Raw genomic sequence first — 23,445 nt, 5'->3', positions numbered from 1 at the left:
GGCATGGGCCCAACATCTGCGGGAGGCCCCAAAACTTGAAGCAACAAATGCTTCCTACACACTCTCTCTCAGTCCTTGTTTTTCCTGAGTGTTTTCTTCATTAAGTGCTCTATAAGCTCTTTGCTCACTCTCCAGAGCACTTCCCATGTCATCAGCCCTGCATCCCTGCCATCGTAATTTTAAACTAAGTATTTTGTTCCTTCCAAAGCATTTACTAAAACACATGTGTTCAGGATCTAAGGTGTGGGGTTCTTGGACTGCAGCTAGGTGAAAATATATATTTGCTCCAGTCCACCCCTGCATCTTAGATTTTTCTGCTAATATAAAATACTATCTTAACAGTGGTCATCACTAAGATGTGGGAAGTTTTTGGATACACATTGAAAATTTATAAGCATCTATCAAACGACATTTCAGTTCTTTTAACTGACCAAACTTGTCAATTAAGTCTATCTTCTTTTTAAAAATATGTATTTCTTTGAGAAGGAGAGAGAGCACAAGGGAGTGGGGGACAGAGGGAGAGGGAGAGAGAGAATCACCAAGCAGACTTCCTGCTGAGCTTGGAGCACAACACAACACTCGATCCCAGGACCACAGGATTATGACCTGAGCTGAAACCAGGAGCCAGATGCCCAACCAACTAAGCCACACAGGTACCCCAATTAACTCTGGTTTTTTTTAGTGCTGTTCTCATTTCCAAATCAACAAACACGTGCCAACTTCAAATGTATTCTAAGCATTCACAGCATTAATGGAAAGTAACTGAAAACTCCTTGAAGTTGGCCGTTTGTCACTAGAGACCCTGGTCTCCATATGAGTAAAAACACTGAAGGGAGCAAACAGAGAAAACTTCAAGTAGTAAGACTAATATGAATTTCTTTTTTTTTTTTTTAAGATTTTATTTACTTGTTTATTTGTCAGAGAGAGAGAGTGAGAACACAGGCAGGCAGAGCGGCAGGCAGAGATGGAGAGAGAGAAGCAGGCTCCCTGCTGAGCAAGGAGCCCAATGTGGGACTCGATCCCAGGACCCTGGGATCATGACCCGAGCTGAAGGCAGCGGCTCAACCAACTGAGCCACCCAGGCGTCCCCTAATCTGACTTTCAAGAAGTAAAATACTTGTGCTATAGGAACCCCCCAAATAAACAAATCATTTATTGCAGAAAAGTACTATCCTCAGAGGGTAACTGTGAAAGTCTAGAGAAGGACAGAAAACTAGGAAGGTTATTGTTGAAGTTTTGTTTATTGTTCAAGTAGTGAGAGAGCGCTATTTACATGGATGAGCCAATTTTTAAGTCCAAGTATGGCAGTAGATGAAACTGGACTCCCTTGTGGTTACTGAGAAATATATACAGCTTCCAAAACCACATGAAGGTGAGTCAGAGTGATGGGCATTTGTACAGAGGAGGAAGCTGACATAGTCTTTTAGGCCAAACAGTAATCCTGGGTGGCTCTGATGAAATAAGGTATTTAATCACCTCACCGGGAAGAGTCTTTCTTATTGAGTAAACACTTGGCAGTCTTGGTCATTAGCTTGAAAACCAGAGAGAAAAGAAAACACTGATGAGGTGGTACTCAGCACAGATGTTTGTTTAGGCTAAATCCTGAATGTCCTTTGGGACCCAACTCAGTGCCGCCTCTCCCTGCCCAAGCGGGGAACTGTGAATGTGGGAGCCAAGTGTGCATCTCATTTGTTCTCTACATGCACGGTCCCAGTGACTAATTACTAACGAATTAATTTTTAAAATGACTGTGGAGACCTGTCTGGGGAGATGTGTGCTTCCCATCATGAGAGGCATGGGAAGCAGAAACGAGATCAGTGGTTCTTAGCATTTCCATGTTCATTCAACATTTTTACATTGGTGGCATCAGTGAAGGGATCCAAAGGGGAAACACCCATTTTTAGAAACAAGTGTTTAGAAAATCTAAAAAAAGCCTCCCAGACACTCACTGGGTCACCCTTCAGCAATGTATCACTGTGGACACGAAACTACTAACTTCCCAGATGCACAAAGCAATGTTTCCACGTGATTTAGGTCTTTGAAACTAGTATTACACCATATGTCCTTTCTCTGATTAGCAACAAGCCGAATCCTGCTCTCCTTCAGTCTGCCCGTCTCAGCTTTCGATCCACCGGGTATCTCTCTAACAATGTGAAGCCACACTAACAATAAAAGGCAAATTTTACTCATTGATTACTACTGGCAGCTGACCTATGAAGAGCAGGAGAGACACTCATGCCTGAGAGCCACTTAAAAAAGCATCAGTTAGGGATGTTGAAGATGGAATTCCCTAATTAATAGGGATGTTCAGGTGTAACGTGCAGGTGAGATCAGATGGTCCCAAATACCAATTCTAAGCTGAGTCTAAGTCTCTAAGCTACTCAAACTATAATGACCTCTACTATTATCTCTTTAGTTACTGGTATTTTTTTTTTAAAGATTTTATTTCTTTATTTGACAGAGAGAGATCACAAGTAGATAGAGAGGCAGGCAGAGAGAGAGGAAGGGAAGCAGGCACCCTGCTGAGCAGAGAGCCTGATACGGGACTCGATCCCAGGACCCTGGATCATGACCTGAGCCGAAGGCAGCGGCTTAACCCACTGAGCCACCCAGGCGCCCCTAGTTACTGGTATTTTTTATATAACTCACATATAACACTTTGCTAAGAGCATGAAGGGTTTAATGCTATTAAGAATGAGAAGCTGGAAATGGCGTAAGGCAAAGGCAAAATTTTTTCTGGGCCTTTTGTCTTTCAAGGCTACATCAAAAAGTGAGCCCAGCCTGCCCCAGCTGTGAGCAAAAGAATGCCCCTGTTGTCTGTCTTCTTTCTAAACCTTTTAACCTTGCACAACTGCCACCTCCCATTTCCTCGTTGCCATGACCCTAAGCCATCATTCCCATTCTTGTTTCACGCTATTTTAAATTGAAGCAGAAGGAGGGGAAATCATGAAAAACAGCATGTACTTGTAAAAACCTCTGCAATGGTAGCAATTGTGATGTCATACCCTGACTATGGCTAATCAGGTTTTCTTCTTCCCTGTGACAGGAGAATTTCTCTTGTCTCTATGTCTCCTGGGGCCCCTGGGAATGGGGCTAACCATTTCTGAGATTATCTGGTCAGATGACGGAATCCTCCATGCTTCAGGCAGATGTGACCTTGGCAAGACCATACGAGCTGCTAATGAAAATCTAGGAAGGACCACCAGTGTTTGAGATGTGGGGATGAGTAGAGCTGTCAGGAGCTTCCGGGTAAGGGAGCCTTGACTCCAGGAGAAGGGGGCACAGCAGATCAGGCAGAGATTAGTTGTGGAGTCTGGACAAATCACTGAGGTGGCCTTGGGCTATTTCTACTACAGATAGGACGTGAGTCCCTATTCTGGAGTCCCCCACTTCATTGAAGAGTTTAAAATGCTTCTGTGATTTTTAATGTGTTTAGAAACAGAACAAAAATATTTTCATTGTGTGTGTGAAGAGGTCATTAAATAGTAAAATATAGCTGTATGAGAAATTTCCTTCTTGGTACATGTACTTCTTTTTTTCTTTTTTCTCCCCAGTTTTATTGAGATTATAATTGGCCTAAAACCTGGTGTAAGTTTATTTTTTTTTATTTTTTAAAAAGATTTTATTTATTTACTAGAGAGACAGAGATCACAAGTAGGCAAAGAAGCAGGCAGAGAGGAGGAAGCAGGCTCCCTGCTGAGCAGAAAGCCCAATGCAGGGCTCGATCCCAGGACCCTGGGATCATGACCTGAGCCGAAGGCAGAGACTTTAACCCACTGAGCCACCCAGGCGCCCCCCTGGTGTAAGTTTAAAGTGCACCATGTATTCACAAGATGCACGTGTATTTTGCAAAATAATTCCACCACAAAGTTAGCTAAGAATACCATCCCAGGGGCACCTGGGTGGCTCAGTGGGTTGAGCCGGCGGCCTTCAGCTCAGGTCAGGATCCCAGGACCCTGGGATCGAGCCCCACATCCGGCTTTCTGCTCAGCAGGGAGCCTGCTTCCCCCTCTCTCTCTGCCTGCCTCTTGCCTACTTGTGATCTCTGTCTGTCAAATAAATAAAATCTTAAAAAAAAAAAAAAAGAATACCATCCCATCACAGAATTACCATTTCTATTTTGTGGAGCAAACATTTAAGATCTATTCTCCCAGGAACTTACAAATTTGCAGTACAGTATTTTAATTATCATCATTATGTTACACATTACTCAGAATTTATAACTAGAAATTTGTACACTTTGACCATACCTCTCCAATTCCTCCCTCCCTATCCCCCATCTCTTAGTAAATACCACTCCACTCTTTTTTGATCAGGTCAGCTTTTAAGTACATTCTACTTGGTAAAATACATCAGAGAAAGACAAATACTATAAGGTATCACTTAAATGGGGAATCTAAAAAAGCTGGTATATAGATGCACTTTAACTTATCTTCTTATCAGCATTTCCATTTAATACATGAAAACAATACAGTGAGATTCAAGGCCCTTGTGCTAACTCTCCTTTTCCAATTGTCTTTTACTTGTGCTATTGTCTGAATTGTGCCCCCAACAAAATTAATATGTTGAATCCCTAACCCCAATGCAACAGCATTTGGAGATGGTGCCTTTGGGAGTGATTAAGTTTCAGTGAGGTCATAAGGGTAGGGTCATGAGATGAGTGACCTTAGAAGAAAACATCAGAGAGCTTGTGGTCTCCCCTGTGCCATGGGAGGACCCAGTGGGAAGGTTGCTCTCCCCAAACCAGGCGAGTTCTCACCAGAATCCATCTATGCTTGCACCTGGATCTCAAACTATCAGCCTCCAGAACTGTGAGAAAATAAATCTGTTGTTCAAGCTCCCTGGCAATGGTTTGGTATTGTGTTATGGCAGCCTGAGCTAACCAAGACACCCAGTCTCTCTCTCCCTCATTTTCTCTCTACCTTCTCTCGCGATTACTCTCTCTGGGAGGGCAGAGACAGAAGATGTAGACCTAGTAACAGCAATTCCCAGGTAATGCCATCCTGCTGCATTTCTACCACTTTATCACTAGAATCAGATGAACAAAGTATTCCACCTCTATTGCATTCTTTTAAAAACAAACACTTTTGACCAGTTTGCCTTCTGTAATGGCACTAAACACTTTTAGTCGTGTAAATTGGTAGGAAATAACTCCTCCTGAAAAGAGAGGGAAAAATGGAGGAAGAAAAGACGGAAGAAGAGGTCAAGGAGAAAGAGGACAAGCTGGCACAACAAGGAGGGAGGCTTCCGAGGCCTTTCTCCATCCCGGAGCCTCACAAAGGCCCTGCCTTCCCTATCCTGCCCACCGTTCCTTTCCTTTCTATCTTCTCACTGCCTCTTGTTGCCACTTTCTGTCTTTTCTCTCTGCTCCCATGGAAACTCACTTCAACCCACAAGAACCACTCTCCCAAGCCCAGATTTCTGTACCTCCACCTTTGGAAGTAACAGAAAAATGAACTGTGTGCTAACGGTTGAGAGTCAACAATCCTCCCTCCCAAATAACAACCATACATGTTAGCTAGAGCCACCTACGAGGAACCCATCTTCTTGGATTTCAGAAAGTTCTTATCCAAAAGGAAACTCGAGCCCAGGACCAGCCAGCAGAAAAGTGAGAGCCACCAATGCAGGCCACATACAAAATGTTCCATTTTCTAGGAGCTACATTTTGAAAACAAGAAAAATGAATGAGTGGATATTGTCCTAAAATGTATCTTATATTACCCAACAGATCCAAAATATTGTTTTCATACATAGCCAATTTTTAAAATCTAATGAGATAGTTCACATTTCTTTCACACTAAGCCTTCAAAATCAAATGTGTATTTTCTATTCACAGTACATCTCATTTCAGACAACAAACTACATGCTCCTTTGAGATATGGAGATTTTTTTCATAGCTTGTAAAGAAAGGTGGGCAAACTACCATCTCATTCAATATTAGTGTTAAAATTTCCCATCTTCAGAACAAAAACTTCCCCCAGATTCTCGAAATGTCACAGTAAGCACAATTGCTAAGAGCAGAGAACACCCTGATCTTCCTTCTCATCACTTCTGGGAGGCCCAAAGCGTCCTGGCCACTGTGCAAGTCAGTGTTCAAGCTTTCATCCCAGGATCCCTTGGGGGAAATTAGAAAACAAACAAACAAAAATGAGTTTTATTTGCTGAGAAGTGGGTGATTCCCTGCCTGCATGGACCATCACAGCAAAGCTGCCCCATCTTCACACAATAGTCGCAGGCATCTGTCTCCTGGACCTGCAGTTAGATTTCCCTAGGGTGCAGCTGTGGGGTTTGTGTTCACTGAGGACTGAGTAAATGTTGGACCTTTAACCACAGTAATCGGCTGTCAATACCATTCACTCACACGCTATTAGCTCCATTCATTATTCCTACAATGACACCCAAGCAATTGACAAACCTTACTTACAAATAATGTCTGCACTTTATGTAAATAGAGACATGATTTTAATAGTGGAAATTACAGGATGAGAGTGGTAAAGGAGGGTGATCCTACTAAACCCCAGTAGGATGAGGTTTGCTTTTAGCAGCTACTTTTTTGATGGTGTACTGGGACTTCTTTTTTTTTTTTTTTTTAAGTTTCCCTGCTGCCAGCCACCAAAATTTTATCTCCTTATTGGAGCCTCCCTCTCCCTCTTTCCTCAGGCTTTCATCCTTATCTGAGGGGTCAGAAGTTATAAAGGATAAGCTTTTCCCTCTAGGAGATACTGGTAATTTTTATTAAGAAATGCTGAAAAAGGGGCACCTAGGTGGCTCAGTAGGATAATCCTCTGTCTTCAGCTCGGGTCGTGATCCCAGGGTCCTGGGATCCAGCCCCGCATCAGGCTCTCTGCTCAGCTTCCCTTCCTCTCTCTCTGCCTGCCTCTCTGCCTACTTGTGATCTCTGTCAAATAAATAAATAAAATCTTTAAAAAAAAAAAAAAAAGAAATGCTGAAAAGCTTCAGACCTTAAAAAAAGAATCTCTATGGCACATACTATGCTAATAGCTTTTCCTAGATCACCTCAACTTATACCCCTGCCAACTGTAAAGCTGACTTGGGTTAAGGAACTAGTCTTTTCTCATCACATCCTCCAGAAGGGGCAATAACAACTTTTTTTTTTTTTTCCAAGTTGAGTGAAAATTCAGTTTTAAAGTATATCTCTACTCGATAGTCACTCTTGTGAAAGATTCTTAGGCAAAAGGATACGGTGAAACTTGGGATGGCTGTTGTTTATAGATTGGATTTTCAAGGAGTGCTCATTCCCATGGTTAATTAAAAGTTCAATGTGTACAAAAAAAGAGTTGGCAAAAACTGATTCTCCTCCCTCTCTGGAGGCTTCCAAGTTCTTTTTTCATGAGCACCCAGAAACTTTCCCCTCACCGGATCCAGATTCCATTCTCTATCTGACCAGATGACGCAACATCTGTGTTCCCTTTTAAGAACGTGAGAAATAAAGCTTTTTCATCTTCCCTCTCTTTGAGTTCTGGGAAATCCAATTAAAACTGCTCAGACTTTCTTTTTCTTCTTTGCTCTAGAAGACAGTGCTCGGAAAGAGTCCTGTGGCAGTCTCCCGCCTGTGGAAGAAGGTGATCGAAAAATTAACCTGATTATGGAGTTGTCAACGCAGGTTTCCCTTCAGACTGAGAAGATCACCCAGCTGGAAGATGTTTTAGAGGAAAAGGAAAGGAAAATTCAGCAGCTGGAAGCTGAGCGGGGATCCCAGCCCTTCCAAGAGGTTGAGGACACTCCAGAATGTTTACAAGAAGCCCCAATTTTCTTTAATAATAGTGTCACCCCCGTGGTCTCTGATGAAGATAAGTAAGGATTCCTAGTAAGAATAAATGTTTATTAAGTGTTGCCAGCGTAAAGTCCAGAACCCAGCTAGTCTCCCCAGTAGCAAACTCAAGTTCAAGATGATGGGTTTCAATAGATCCTATAACTTTTGTATTGGAAGGAAACAAAACAAAGGGGATTCTTCAGAATCCTGAATACTTCCCCTTCATATATCAGCCATCACGTAACCTACACACTTGCAGAAAGAATACTATGTTTTTAGATATCCCAGATAACCACGGGACAAAGAAAAACACACAGCTAGACTGATGGTCAAAGAACATAGTATCATGGTCTTATCATAGGTTTGTCACATTGCAAGGTGGCACCATACCTGTATCCATAAGCAGCTCACCTGTGGACAGAAAACTGCCATGGACGGCAAGCTTCAAACCGGGAAAATGGGGGTACTGAAGAGTGGAATCATTGCCAGCAGAGTAAACAGCCATGAGGTCTGTTTTTTCATGTCCTCTAGACTATATTTCTTTATGGCATGTCTCTTATTAGCATTTAGCGAGCGGAGAAGTGAAATAAAATTAAAGCAATAAAAATAAATAAAGAATGGGTGAATCAGCACTGTGGTCCTTTGGGAAGTGTCCTGGGACAACATCTCCTTGGGAAAACAGACAACACTGATTCTTCCTGTTGGACCAAAACTCAGACCAAAATAAAATATACTCTTCTGTTATTGTTGTATCAAGGAGGTGCAGACAGCACAAAATTATGTCGGGAAAAATAAAGGATGGGCAAAGGAAAGCTATCCTGTAATTAATGGGCTAGAAGGAATTGTATCCCATTCCTCTTTCACGCATCCACTTCAAGTAAACTATTTCCCACACAAAGGGAGCAATTAGGCACTAACTTTGGGGAGGACTTTGGGACTTAATTCTTACTGGGCTAGTACAGAATGACTCAGGCAAACAGCTCTAGCTCTCCCATAAGTCTGACTACATCACTACTTCTTGATTTAATTAGACCAGTTCAACAAATACTCCCTGAAACTCTTTTGTCTGCCAGAGACAACAATAGAAGTCAGAAATATCATAGCAAACATGAGAATCAACACTACTTATATAATGCAAGAGTTCGCTCTGGAGTTAAGATGGCGGAGAAGTAGCAGGCTGAGACTACATCAGGTAGCAGGAGATCAGCTCGATAGCTTATCTAAACATTGCAAACACCTACAAATCCAACGGGAGATCGAAGAGAAGAAGAACAGCAATTCTAGAAAAAGAAAATCAACCACTTTCTGAAAGGTAGGACTGGCGGAGAAGTAAATCCAAAACGATGGAAAGACAGACTGCGGGGGGAGGGGCTGGCTCCCGGCAAGCGGCAGAAAAACGGAGCACAAAATCAGGACTTTTAAAAGTCTGTTCCACTGAGGGACATTGCTCCAGAGGCTAAACCGGGGTGAAGCCCACGCAGGGTCAACGTGGCCCCAGGTCCCGCAGGGTCACAGAAGGATCGGGGTGTCGGAGTGTCGCAGAGCTCGCAGGTATTAGAATGGAGAAGCCGGCTACAGAGACAGAGCGAGGACTGAACTCTCAGCTTGGGGTTACCTTGAACCATTTGCAGGCTGGGTGAGCTCGGAGTGCAGCTGGAGGCTGGGGATATGGGAGAGATTGGGTGCTGTTCTCTGGGGATGCACTGAGGAGTGGGCCCCGGGCTCTCGGCTCCTCCTGGCCGGAGACTGGGAGGCCGCCATTTTCATTCCCATCCTCCGGAACTCTACAGAAAGAGTTCAGGGAACAAAAGCTCCCGAAAGTGAACCAGAATGGATTACTTAGTCCCGCCCCGGGTAAGGGTGGTGCAATTCCGCCTCAGGCAAAGACACTTGAGAGTCACTACAACAGGCCCCTCCCCCAGAAGATCAACAAAATATCCAGCCAGGACAAAGTTCATCTATCAAGGAAAGCAGGTTCAAAACCTAGGACATCAGCGGAATTCCAGAGGAGGAGAAAGCAAAGCACGGAACTCATGGCTTTCTCCCCATGATTCTTTAGTCTTGCGGTTAATTCAATTTTTTTTTTCTTCTTCTGCTAAATTTTTTAAAACTTTTACCCTTTTCTTTTTTAACGTTTTTTGACTAGTTTATCTAAATATATATATTTTTTCTTTATTTAATTTATTTTTTAAATTTTTTCTTTTTTTTTTCTGAACCTTTTTATCCCATTTCTCCCCCCCACAATTTGGGGTCTCTTCTGATTTGGTTACAGCCCATTTTTCTGGGGACTTTGCCACCGTTTTAGTATTTTATTTGATCCTTCATATCCTTTTATCTGGACAAAATGACGAGGCGGAAAAAGTCACCACAAACAAAAGAACAAGCCTAGGGACCTAATCGAAACAGACATTGGTAATATGTCAGATCTAGAGTTCAGAATGACGATTCTGAAGGTTCTAGCCGGGCTCGAAAAAGGCATGGAAGATATTAGAGAAACCCTCTCTGGAGATATAAAAGCCCTTTCTGGAGAAATTAAAGAACTAAAATCTAACCAAGTTGAAATCAAAAAAGCTATTAATGAGGTGCAATCAAAAATGGAGGCTCTCACTGCTAGGATAAATGAGGCAGAAGAAAGAATTAGTGATATAGAAGACCAAATGACAGAGAATAAAGAAGCTGAGCAAAAGAGGGACAAACAGCTACTGGACCACGAGGGGAGAATTCGAGAGATAAGTGACACCATAAGACGAAACAACATTAGAATAATTGGGATTCCAGAAGAAGAAGAAAGAGAGAGGGGAGCAGAAGGTCTATTGGAGAGAATTATTAGAGAGAATTTCCCTAATATGGCAAAGGGAACAAGCATCAAAATCCAGGAGGTGCAGAGAACCCCCCTCAAAATCAACAAGAATAGGCCCACACCCCGTCACCTAATAGTAAAATTTACAAGTCTTAGTGACAAAGAGAAAATCCTGAAAGCAGTCCGGGAAAAGAAGTCTGTAACATACAATGGTAAAAATATTAGATTGGCAGCAGACTTATCCACAGAGACCTGGCAGGCCAGAAAGAGCTGGCATGATATATTCAGAGCACTAAACGAGAAAAACATGCAGCCAAGAATACTCTATCCAGCTAGGCTATCATTAAAAATAGAAGGAGAGATAAAAAGCTTCCAGGACAAACAAAAACTGAAAGAATTTGCAAATACCAAATCAGTTCTACAGGAAATATTGAAAGCCGTCCTCTAAGCAAAGAGAGAGCCTAAAAGTAGTAGATCAGAAAGGTACAGAGACAATATACAGTAACAGTCCCCTTACAGGCAATATAATGGCACTAAATTCATATCTCTCAATAGTTACCCTGAATGTTAATGGTCTAAATGTCCCAATCAAAGGACACAGGGTATCAGAATGGATAAAAAAACAAAACCCATCAGTATGTTGCCTACAGGAAACTAATTTTAGACCTGAAGACACCTCCAGATTTAAAGTGAGAGGGTGGAAAACAATTTACCATGCTAATGGGCATCAGAAGAAAGCTGGGGTGGCAATACTTATATCAGATCAATTAGATTTTAAGCCAAAGACTATAATAAGAGATGAGGAAGGACACTATATCCTACTCAAAGGGTCTGTCCAACAAGAAGATCTAACCATTTTAAATATCTATGCCCCTAACATGGGAGCAGCCAACTATATCAACCAATTAATAACAAAATTAAAGAAACACATCAACAATAATACAATAATAGTAGGGGACTTTAACACTCTCCTGACTGAAATGGACAGATCATCCAAGCAAAAGATCAACAAGGAAATAAAGGCCTTAAATGACACACTGGACCACATGGACATCACAGATATATTCAGAACATTTCATCCCAAAGCAACAGAATACACATTCTTCTCTAGTGCACATGGAACATTCTCCAGAATAGATCACATCCTCGGTCACAAATCAGGTCTCAACCGGTATCAAAAGATTAGGATCATTCCCTGCATATTTTCAGACCACAGTGCTCTGAAGCTAGAACTCAATCACAAGAGGAAAGCTGGAAAGAACCCAAATACATGGAGACTAAACAGCATCCTTCTAAAGAATGAATAGGTCAACCAGGATATTAAAGAAGAATTGAAAAAATTCATGGAAACAAATGATAATGAAAACACAATGGTTCAAAATCTGTGGGACACAGCAAAGGCAGTCCTGAGAGGAAAATATATAGCGGTACAAGCCTTTCTCAAGAAACAAGAAAGGTCTCAAGTACACAACCTAACCCTACATCTAAAGGAGCTGGAGAAAGAAACCCTAAACCCAGCAGGAGAAGAGAAATCATAAAGATCAGAGCAGAAATCAATGAAATAGAAACCAAAAAAAACAATAGAACAAATCAATGAAACTAGGAGCTGGTTCTTTGAAAGAATCAATAAGATTGATAAACCCCTGGCCAGACTTATCAAAAAGAAAAGAGAAAGAACCCAAATAAATAAAATCATGAATGAAAGAGGAGAGATCACAACTAACACCAAAGAAATACAGACAATTATAAGAACATACTATGAGCAACTCTATGCCAACAAATTTGACAATCTGGAAGAAATGGATGCATTCCTAGAGACATATATATTACCACAACTGAACCAGGAAGAAATAGAAAACCTGAACAGGCCCATAACCAGTAAGGAGATTGAAACAGTCATCAAAAATCTCCAAACAAACAAAAGCCCAGGGCCAGATGGCTCCCAGGGGAATTCCACCAAACATTTAAAGAAGAACTAATTCCTATTCTCCTGAAACTGTTCCAAAAAATAGAAATGGAAGGAAAACTTCCAAACTCATTTTATGAGGCTAGCGTCACCTTGATCCCAAAACCAGACAAGGATCCCACCAAAAAAGAGAACCACAGACCAATATCCTTGATGAACACAGATGCAAAAATTCTCACCAAATACTAGCCAATAGGATTCAACAGTACATTAAAAGGATTATTCACCACGACCAAATGGGATTTATTCCAGGGCTGCAAGGTTCGTTCAACATCTGCAAATCAATCAATGTGATACAACACATTAATAAAATAAAGAACAAGAACCATATGATACTCTCCATAGATGCTGAAAAAGCATTTGACAAAGTACAGCATCCCTTCCTGATCAAAACTCTTAAAAGTGTAGGGATAGAGGGCACATACCTCAATATTATCAAAGCCATCTATGAAAAAACCCACTGCAAATATCATTCTCAATGGAGGAAAACTGAAAGCTTTTCTGTTAAGATCAGGAACACAGCAGGGATGTCCATTATCACCACTACTATTCAACATAGTACTAGAAGTCCTAGCCTCAGCAATCAGACAACAAAAAGAAATTAAAGGCATCCAAATCGGCAAAGAAGAAGTCAAACTATCACTCTTCCCAGATGATATGATACTATATGTGAAAAACCCAAAAGACTCCACTCCCAAACTGCTAGAACTTGTACAGGAATTCAGTAAAGTGTCAGGATATAAAATCAATGCACAGAAATCAGTTGCATTTCTCTACACCAACAACAAGACAGAAGAAAGAGAAATTAAGGAGTCAATCCCATTTACAACTGCACCCCAAACTATAAGATAGCTAGGAATAAACCTAACCAAAGAGACTAAGAATCTATATGCAGAAAACTATAAAGTACTCATGAAAGAAATTGAGGAAGACACAAAGAAATGGAAAAATGTTCCATGCTCCTGGATTGGAAGAATAAATATTGTGAAAATGTCTATGCTACCTAAAGCAATCTACACATTTAATGCAATCTCTATCAAAATACCATCCATTTTTTTCAAAGAAATGGAACAAATAATCCTCAAATTTATATGGAACCAGAAAAGACCTCGAATAGCCAAAGGAATATTGAAAAAGAAAGCCAAAGTTGCTGGCATCACAATTCCTGACTTCAAGCTCTATTACAAAGCTGTCATCATCAAGACAGCATGGTACTGGCACAAAAACAGACACATCGATCAGTGGAACAGAATAGAGAGCCCAGAAATAGACCCTCAACTCCATGGTCAACTAATCTTTGACAAAGCAGGAAAGAATGTCCAATGGAAAAAAGACAGCCTCTTCAATAAATGGTGCTGGGAAAATTGGACAGCCACATGCAGAAAAATGAAATTGGACCACTTCCTTACACCACACATGAAAATAGACTCAAAATGGATGAAGGACCTCAATGTGAGAAAGGAATCCATCAAAATCCTTGAGGAGAACACAGGCAGCAACCTCTTCGACCTCAGTCGCAGCAACATCTTCCTAGGAACATCGGCAAAGGCAAGGGAAGCAAGGGCAAAAATGAACTATTGGGATTTCACCAAGATCAAAAGCTTTTGCACAGCAAAGGAAACAGTTAACAAAACAAAAGAGAACTGACAGAATCGGAGAAGATGTTTGCAAATGACATATCAGATAAAGGGCTTGTATCCAAAATCTGTAAGGAACTTAGCAAACTCAACACCCAAAGAACAAACAATCCAATCAAGAAATGGGCAGAGGACATGAACAGACATTTCTGCAAAGAAGACATCCAGATGGCCAATAGACACATGAAAAAGTGCTCCAATAACTCAGCATCAGGGAAATACAAATCAAAACCACAATGAGATATCACCTCACACCAGTCAGAATGGCTAAAATTAACAAGTCAGGAAATGACAGATGCTGGCGAAGATGCGGAGAAAGGGGAACCCTCCTCCACTGTTGGTAGGAATGCAAGCTGGTGCAACCACTCTGGAAAACAGCATGGAGGTTCCTCAAAATGTTGAAAATAGAACTACCCTATGACCCAGCAATTGCACTACTGGGTATTTACCCTAAAGATACAGACGTAGTGATCCGAAGGGGCATGTGTACCCGAATGTTTATAGCAGCAATGTCTACAATAGCCAAACTATGGAAAGAACCTAGATGTCCATCAACAGATGAATGGATAAAGAAGAGGTGGTATATATACACAATGGAATACTATGCAGCCATCAAAATAAATGAAATCTTGCCATTTGCGACGATATGGATGGAACTAGAGGGTATCATGCTTAGTGAAATAAGTCAATCGGAGAAAGACAACTATCATATGATCTCCCTGATATGAGGACGTGGAGATGCAACATGGAGGGTTAGGGGGCTAGGAGAAGAATAAATGAAACAAGATGGGATTGGGAGGGAGACAAACCATAAATGACTCTTAATCTCACAAAACAAACTGGGGGTTGCTGGGGGGAGGTGGGGTTAGGAGAGGGGGAGAGGGGTTATGGACATTGGGGTGGGTATGTGCTATGGTGAATGCTGTGAAGTGTGTAAACCTGGCGATTCACAGACTTGTACCCCTGGGGATAAAAATACATTATATGTATTTTTATATATAAGAAATATAATGCAAGAGTTCATAGACACACATGAATCTCCTCAAATGGAAGGGAGATAAGAAATGAAAAAGAGAATTTAACACGGAGTAAACCTGATAAATGCTCCTTAATAAAGGCTCTCAAATTTACTGAGCATGAGTAAACAGTAAGAATTCAAATTTCTGGTCTTTGGTTTTAGGCCCCAGGAACATGCATTTTAACACACGTGGTATTCCTGCTGAAGGTTATTTCAGTTCCTACAATTTAAGATACATTGGTTTGGGGCTGGATTCGAGCAGAGCTGTCACACTTTCATTCCCAGAAAAAAGACTATTCCAAAAGGAAAATTGCTCCTTGCAAACCAGTGGGAAGTGTCTTCTACAAAATGCAACTTGTACATAATCTGGTTATGGATCCTGACTCTCTACAAAACAAAGATTCCAAATCTGACTTTAAAAAAAGGCGGTGGTGGGAGGGAAGTGATTGAATTTCTGGCTCCTAATAGCTTTACAACACTGACTCTAGATGTTCATTCCAAACCAAAGCACACAGATTCTTCCAGTAAGTACTGTTTCCTACAAAGCTAGAATCTTCCTATATTTGTATATAATCTCAGAGTTTCACGTGTAATGTCAGCAATATGTACAGGTGCAGTCCATGATCCGAAATGAAATAAATTTACAACTCCCTGATCATGAACACACACCTACACTAGAAAGTGACTAAAGTACTTTTCCATCCTTCCAAAAAGAACCTTTTCCATGGAGTGTGCTTCAGCCCTTATAGAATCCACTTCAAAAATCCATTCTTTCTGATCCCCTCTTCTTCTCACCTCCTCAAACCCCATGATGTCCTGGGTCTTTCTACTTCTCTAGGCCCGACAGGTCACTCTGTTCCAACCTTGAAGTTTTGCCCATTGTTTCGAACAACATGGCTGAGGGCTGCCATGTTCTCACTGTGTATTTCTGTGAGAAAGCTTTAAATCGCTCTATTTCTGAAGAGTGGATTATCTCCAAGACAAAGGACCATCTCCACAATTTTGAGCTGTTATTATGATCATCAAGTTTCCAGCTCTTTATTTTACCAGAGATTGTCTTAATCCCAAGGGATATGGGGCGGGGTGGGGAGTAAGAAAGATGGAAAGTGGGGAAGGAGAGAAAAGAAAATCCCATCATATCCCAGATAGGGGGATGTTAACTTCTAGGTCAATTTCCCCTTCCAAATGCCCTGCTGAGCCCTTAGAAGGAAAGCAGACTGACAGTGGAGATAAAATAACAGGCAGAGCTAGAAATGAAGTTAATAATTAATTGAGCCTGTCATCTCTAAATATCCAAGATGAGCCAGTGAAGAAGCCAACATCAAGGCTCCCATTACCTGGAAAAACAATCCTTTTTTTTTTTTTTTTTTAAAGATTTTATTTATTTATTTGACAGAGAGAGATCACAAGTAGGCAGAGAGGCAGGCAGAGATAGAGGAAGGGAAGCAGGCTCCCTGCTGAGCAGAGACCCAGATTCGGGACTGGATCCCAGGACCCTGAGATCATGACCTGAGCTGAAGGCAGCGGCTTAACCCACTGAGCCACCCAGGCACCCCCCTGGCAAAACCATCCTTACAAGAAGGTCCTCTGGGTTACTAGACTCAGGTCCAGGTGATCTCCAAATGAGAAGTGGGAAGAAGGTTCCACCCAAAGATGAAAAGACTAATCTCTGGTAGTGGATCTTAGTAACAAGCATTCTTTAAATATCCAGGTTTTATGGGGTGGGGTGGGGATAGTTGGGGGAGGAGGAGTGGTAGTGGGAAGAGGTGCTGCTGTCCTCTGAGGCTTTTCTAAATGGAAAATTCACATTCCCAGCTGGATATTTACACCACTGTATACCCCCAAAGTTCATTTCCATTTTTGGCTGTTCCTCTAAAGGAGGGAATAGTAATCTTCAGTTGTGCTCAAAACCTGGTTCAAATGCAGTCAAATCCTCTACCATTGAGCTACACGCCCAACACCTGGTTCAAAAGAACTAAAAATCAGATTATGCTCCACAATGTAGCAAAGTCTATTTTCTTACAAGCCAGTTAGGTTGCTGAAGCAGCCTAATAATCTTTCAAATATCTGGTGTTACAAGACAATTAGCAAACTGAGGACCCTACTTCTTAATGAAAATTTAGCAAATCTTCAGGTAACATATCTGGTTGACAACCAGAAATTCAGAAAATTAAAACACTTTACAAGTAAGTCAAGAAGTTCTCTAATATTCCAAACATTCACAGAAATATATGTATCGTTTCAATCCTTTTTTCCACCAGTCATTAAATTTTCTCAGCAAGAAAGTTTAATTGAATGTGTAATATCTAATTTAAATAAATGCTGAATTTAACAATTTAGTTTTATTATTATGTTGGTGTTCTTCCACATATTTTCATGGCAAGCTGAAATCACAACAAATGACTTGTTAAAAACTATCAGGAAGCCATGTCATTGGAGAAACCAGCTCAGAAATGTGAAGGGCGTGCCCTAGGATTCCTTGAAACTCAGCAAAAGCAAAGAAACTATGATGTTTTCTGCTTAAATGCATTTCGGGGAAAGAATGAATTGAATCAAATTTTAATTATCTTCTACACTCCTCCCTGCTTATCCCCAAATCCAATCATTCCCTTCCACATTACACTGAGGTAAAGAATTTTGGGTTTAATGCAACAAATGGAGAAGTGTTGATGAATGTTGCAGGCCTAAGCCAAAATAATATTTATTTGGCAATTATCAAGTAGAGGGACTGCAGAGACAACACTATTCCAAAAGATGTAAGAAAACATTGACTTGATTAATCAAATGCCTGAGATTCAAAAAGTCTAACTCCAGTAATTTAAAAAAAAAAAATTAGAGAAAAAAAAGGATATTGTAAAGAGTAAATCAGTATGATAAATTTCCCCTGCTATTACAACAACATCTTTTATTAAGATTTCCCAGACACAAGAGAGCTTTTTTGCTAAACAGAGGAGAATCAAGTTCAAGTAGGAAATAACCTTTTTAAAATAAAAGTATTAGCACACCGGGACAAAGTTCACAGTAAAAGACAGGGCTATGAGATTTCCCATACCTAATGAAATGAGAACTTTTATGGCAAAACAAAACAAAACCAAAAACAGTTCATATTCCCCGCTTCAAAGAAATTGAGTATCGGGAGTCAGATACTCAATACATTCTTAATAACACAAACCTGTGGTTAAGATGACATTTAACTGTCTGACCACATCCAACTGTAAGATTTACATTTACTTATTTCCTTTTGTTTAACAAAGAAGGACCCTTAGTACTCAAATCCAAAAATACCCAAATCTTTGTTCCTGAGTGGGAAAATCCCATGGCATATTATCTAATAACTCCTGAATTCATTTTCCCAAATGTCACAAATAAGTCCCACCAAGAGTTTATTATCTGATATCACCTTTTTCATAGGATGACAGCACAGACAAAGGATGATCGGAGAATAAGAGAGAAAGAATTATCCCAGCACCAGCTCTTTGTCACATGGGGCCTAAACAACAGTAATAGTAAGTTCTAGTTAAAAGAAAAAAGGTTGGTAATATAATCATAGGTCTTATAATAAAAAGGTGTGCCTTCTTGCCTAGCTGCTAATTAAATCAAATTGGTACGAAAGAAACCACAAATAGTGGAAACCCTTGTTGGGGACCTGCATTTACGAGCCATCAGTTATGTATATAGGCACACAGCTAACATTTTCATTGCAATTTATAGTTAACCAAAGTATTTTCAATTTGATGATTTTATTTAATCCTCATCAGGTTATGTTTTTACCAAATATCTAATCCCAAAGTTGACAACTAGGAAATGTTAGAACCAAGACTTGTGGCCCCCAGGACTGCATAACTTTTACAACACTCACTTTGTCTCTGTGTGGTTACAGTAACAGACATTCAATTGACCAATTTCTTGGGTTTAGACAGAACAGTGTTTTGGGGTCTGTTTGCTCATTATGTTTTTTGCTTTTTATTTTTATTTATTTATTTAAAGATTTTATTTATTTATTTGTCAGAGAGAGAGAGAACACAAGCAGGGGGATCTGCAGGCTGTAGGGAGAAGCAGGCTCCCTGCTGAGCAAGGAGCTGGGAGCTGCATCATCCTAGGTACCAGAGATCATGACCTGAGCCAAAAGCAGGCACTTAACCAACTAAGCCACCCAGGTGCCCCACGTTTTTTGCTTTTTAAATTGATTTTTAAGTAAATGCTTTTAAGAGTCTGGGGCAGCACAGTACAATTTTCACTAGACCTCACCATTTTCAATTGTCATACACCTTAAGGCTTCTTAAGACATTTATCTTATCTGGCTGGCCCTGTACGTAAATGGGTTTAGAATTCCTGCTGGAAATATTCACAGACAATTTTGATATGTTGTGGTTGTCACCAAAAAATTTCACCACCTTGATCTTTTGATTTAGAATGTAATAGATACACTCAAAATTAGTATATTACAGCCTACATTCAATGTTCATGCATATTCTCATAAGCATAACAGAGACAACACAACCAAGACCTAAAGAAAGTAACTAATCAAGAATCCTCATCAGGTCAAGACAGTTTCTGAATCTTTCTGCTTTGATGTGCTGTGTAGAAGATGGGAATTCTGGTAGTAAAAAGTCATCTTATCCATGTCATCAACACAAGTAAGCAAGGAAAGGATGACTACCAAAACTGGCATTTTCTAAAGGAAGGAATCCCACACTAGTCTACTTTTAAAAGACTACAAAACTCTCCCTTCAAGTCAGTGGCATGGATTCTATGCTACACAGGTAGAGAAACAAAGGTAATCAGTTACCCGGCATCTGCAAAGATTATCCATTGTAGCTCTATCTGCTTGATCTTAAATGCAGGCATTGGGTCTCGTCAGTGCATAGAGCATATTACACAATAATGCCTTAAATTTATCAAACAAAGTAAAAAATTATACCTTTATTTATCCTGATGACCCTGTGAGTTACAGCTTTCTCATTGGCATATGGCGAAACCTAGCTCTAGACATTAGAGCTACAATCTGAGAGTCCACAACAGGAGTCCGCAAACTATAGCCACAGGCCAAATCCTGTTTCAGCATAGCCAGTGAGCCCAGAAGAGTTCTTGTATTTTTCAATAACCGAACAACAACAAAAATCAAAGAATAACTAATGGAACAAAAACCATATGATATTCAAATTTTTCTGTCCATAAATTAGGTTTTACTGGAAAGCAATCATGTTCATTCATTTAGGTGTTGTCTGGGCTCTATTCTTGCTATAATGGCAGAATTGAGTAGTTGTGACAGAGACCTATGACCAGCAAGCCTAAATAGCTGAGCCTCTATGACAAAAGTTAAGTGAACTACTCAAAGTCATAGAGCTAGTAAGTTTCAGAACTGGGCTTGCGACTGATGTTCTTATTCCAGTTAGAGTACTCCTTGGGATCAGGGAACTAACACTTCTCTACACAGATTCATTCTCAACTTGGCATCCTAAAAATATATATCATCCAGGGCTCCTCAAATTCCTCTAGACTATGGCTGAAAAAATAGGCTCATATGTCTTTTGTCATCCTGTAGCAGAATGCTTTTTCAAATTATTAATATATTTTTCTCCATGTATTGATCTGTTTTATTCCCACAATAGAAAGGTGGCTTGCTCTGTGTGATTGTGCTTAAGACCCAGAAGCTCTGTGTAAACAGAGTATACGGAGACGCTGACCATGAGATAACTTTTCTAGATTTTTCTTTCCAAAGTCTAAGCTCACTGAAGAGAAAAGAGATGAAAAAGTGCCTCTGACAGGAACATGGGAGTCAGGGAAGGATTCCCACCACTACTGAAAGGACAAGAGAGGCAGGTGTGTCTCATAAGCAGCTGGAGCCTATCCCTGCTCTCTGACATTACTTCAGGGATGTAACGTAATCTCAGAAGGATAAGCTGTATGGAACACCAGGCAGCTTGGATTCTGGAGGCCCAGGACGTTAAGCCCCATGAAGAGCCCCATACACACATGCACCTTGGATGTAAGCAAGCAGAAGACCTGAGGAGACCAAGCTGACTGGAAAGACAGTGAACTCAGCATCATCAGGTGACAAAGAAAGATCTCAGAGCCAAGAATTCTGGCATAAAGCCAGGGAAATGGAAGACTCAGAATGACTGAGGGTGAATTTCCTGCCTCCCTTGTGAGATAAGGGCTTACAGTCAATATTCAGTTAATTTATAGAAAATAAAGAAAAGGAATTAGTGTGGACATGAGTTTCCAGATTGAGATTCACATGAGCCAAGCTATTAAGTGTCCACATTAAAAATGCAATGCACAGGGGCACCTGAGTGGCTCAGTGGGTTAAGCCCCTGCCTTCGGCTCAGGTCATGATCTCAGGGTCCTGGGATCGAGTCCCGCATGGGGCTCCCTGCTCAGCAGGGAGCCTGCTTGCCCCTCTCTCTCTGCCTGCCTCTCTGCCTACTTGTGATCTCTGTGTGTCAAATAAATAAATAAAACCTTAAAAAAAAATTCAATGCACAAAGTCTCCATACCTCTATCCAGAAATTCTTACTGGGTCCAACATCCCATTGAGTTCTTCTCCCCTAAAAATTTATGAAGATCCCACTGTTGTTGGTGACTCAACACCTCAGCCCAGCATCCTCACTCTGATTGTCTGCAGCTTCAGAGAATGACTGTCACCTCTTGCCACATTATGACTGCCTCCCCACTGCCACCCCCCCCCCCCCCACCATGCCTCTACTGTGGTACTGGGATGGGCTCAGGCCACAAATAGAAGCATCTCCCTCAATTCCTCAAAACACAGACACCTCAGACTGTGTGTGTGTGTGTGTGTGTTTTTAAGATTTTATTTATTTGACAGAGATCACAAGTAGGCAGAGAGGCAGGCAGAGAGAAAGGAGGAATCAGGCTCCCTGCTGAGCAGAGAGCCCGATGCGGGGCTTGATCCCAGGACCCTGAGATCATGACCTGAGCCAAAGGCAGAGGCCTAACCCACTGAGCCACCCAGGTGCCCCTCGGACTGTGGTATTTAACAAAACTTTATTAAATGCTTGGGAACACCCAAAATATGGTATAAAATACCACACAGTTAGTTCAAGTGACTCATAGGCCTGAACTTAAGATCTCAAGTTCTTGCTTTGTTCTTTCCATGAGGCAGACATCAGCTTACCTACCACTGCTGGCATTTCACTGCTCTGTTCCTTTCTCAGAGAGAGGAGCAGGTCAACAGTTCACCCAACCGAAGCTGTTCACTTTAAATCCCAGGATGATTAATGATAACAATATTCTTCTGGAGATAACCCCAACCCACCCATAAGTTGTGGTCTGACTTCGTGGACTCTAAGCATATGTCCTAGAAGCTAAGTTATTCACACTTAAATAACACTCTCTGTGGGATATTGACATTCTTACAGATATCTATCTATACTTAGGAGGAAATATTCTCAATACATCCCTCAATATATTGAGGAAATATCCTCAATATATTCTCAATATATTCCAGAATACTCTCTCTCTCTCTCTCTCTATATATATATATATATATATACACACTCAATATAATACAGAATAAGTTTCTTAGCTTCATATATATGAAGAATAAGTTGCTTCATATATATGTTGACTTTACCCTAAAAAAGAGAAGTGGGTACTTGCTTTACATCCTGGCAATTAAATGACCATTTTTGTGAGTCTTCTAATACAAAGGAAGGCTTCTCTGAAGATGATTTAAAACTATAACTCTAGAAATAGAGCTGCTGATAACATATATGGCAGTTTTGTAGTAAAACAAATTCTCTTACTCTGTCCTATCATCCTCTCCTATTTCAAAGACTATACAGAGCACTATAAATTTAAATCAAAACCTCCTCAACACACTGTCACTTTTGGTAAAATTTCCCATTTTGGGGGACTCATTAATATCCAGGGTATATTTTCCCCTCACTCAACAAATATTTACTGAGTACTTATTAGGAGCCTGTACTTAAAGTATGCTCTATCAATCATGTCAGATGTGTAGATTTATCCCAAATTTATAAAGAGACTAATAGTTTATTACAGCCTCGAAGTTGTTTCCTTCACCTTTTAAGTTTATTAAATAATGAGTTCAAGAAATGGTTGGTAAAAAAGAAATCAGGACAAAGGGAGTTTTTCTACACCACATTTCCTTTTATAAATACATTTGAAATTGGTGAGAGGGATTTATTGTGAAAGCCTCCACGGACTTTCTTGAAGGGATGAATGCTACTATGCAGAGGCGAACGGCCTTCAGAGAGGCAGGCC

General features: G+C 40.7%; 1 protein-coding gene across 1 annotated transcript in view; it reads left to right on the top strand.

Annotated features, from left to right (window-relative positions):
• The window catches only part of CCDC192 (coiled-coil domain containing 192), a 200,141-nt gene extending 191,811 nt beyond the window's left edge, over positions 1-8,330 (top strand). Inside the window, exon 7 of the mRNA XM_046001194.1 lies at positions 7,533-8,330. Coding sequence (XP_045857150.1) covers positions 7,533-7,819 — 287 coding nt within the window. The 3' untranslated portion in view covers positions 7,820-8,330. The remainder of the gene's footprint in view (positions 1-7,532) is intronic.
• The last annotated feature ends 15,115 nt before the right edge of the window (positions 8,331-23,445 follow it).

Source organism: Meles meles, chromosome 3, assembly GCF_922984935.1.
Source record: "Meles meles chromosome 3, mMelMel3.1 paternal haplotype, whole genome shotgun sequence".
In the NCBI taxonomy this organism is placed as follows: domain Eukaryota; kingdom Metazoa; phylum Chordata; class Mammalia; order Carnivora; family Mustelidae; genus Meles; species Meles meles.
Note: the sequence above shows the minus strand (reverse complement) of the source record. Positions and strands in the feature narration are given on the sequence as shown.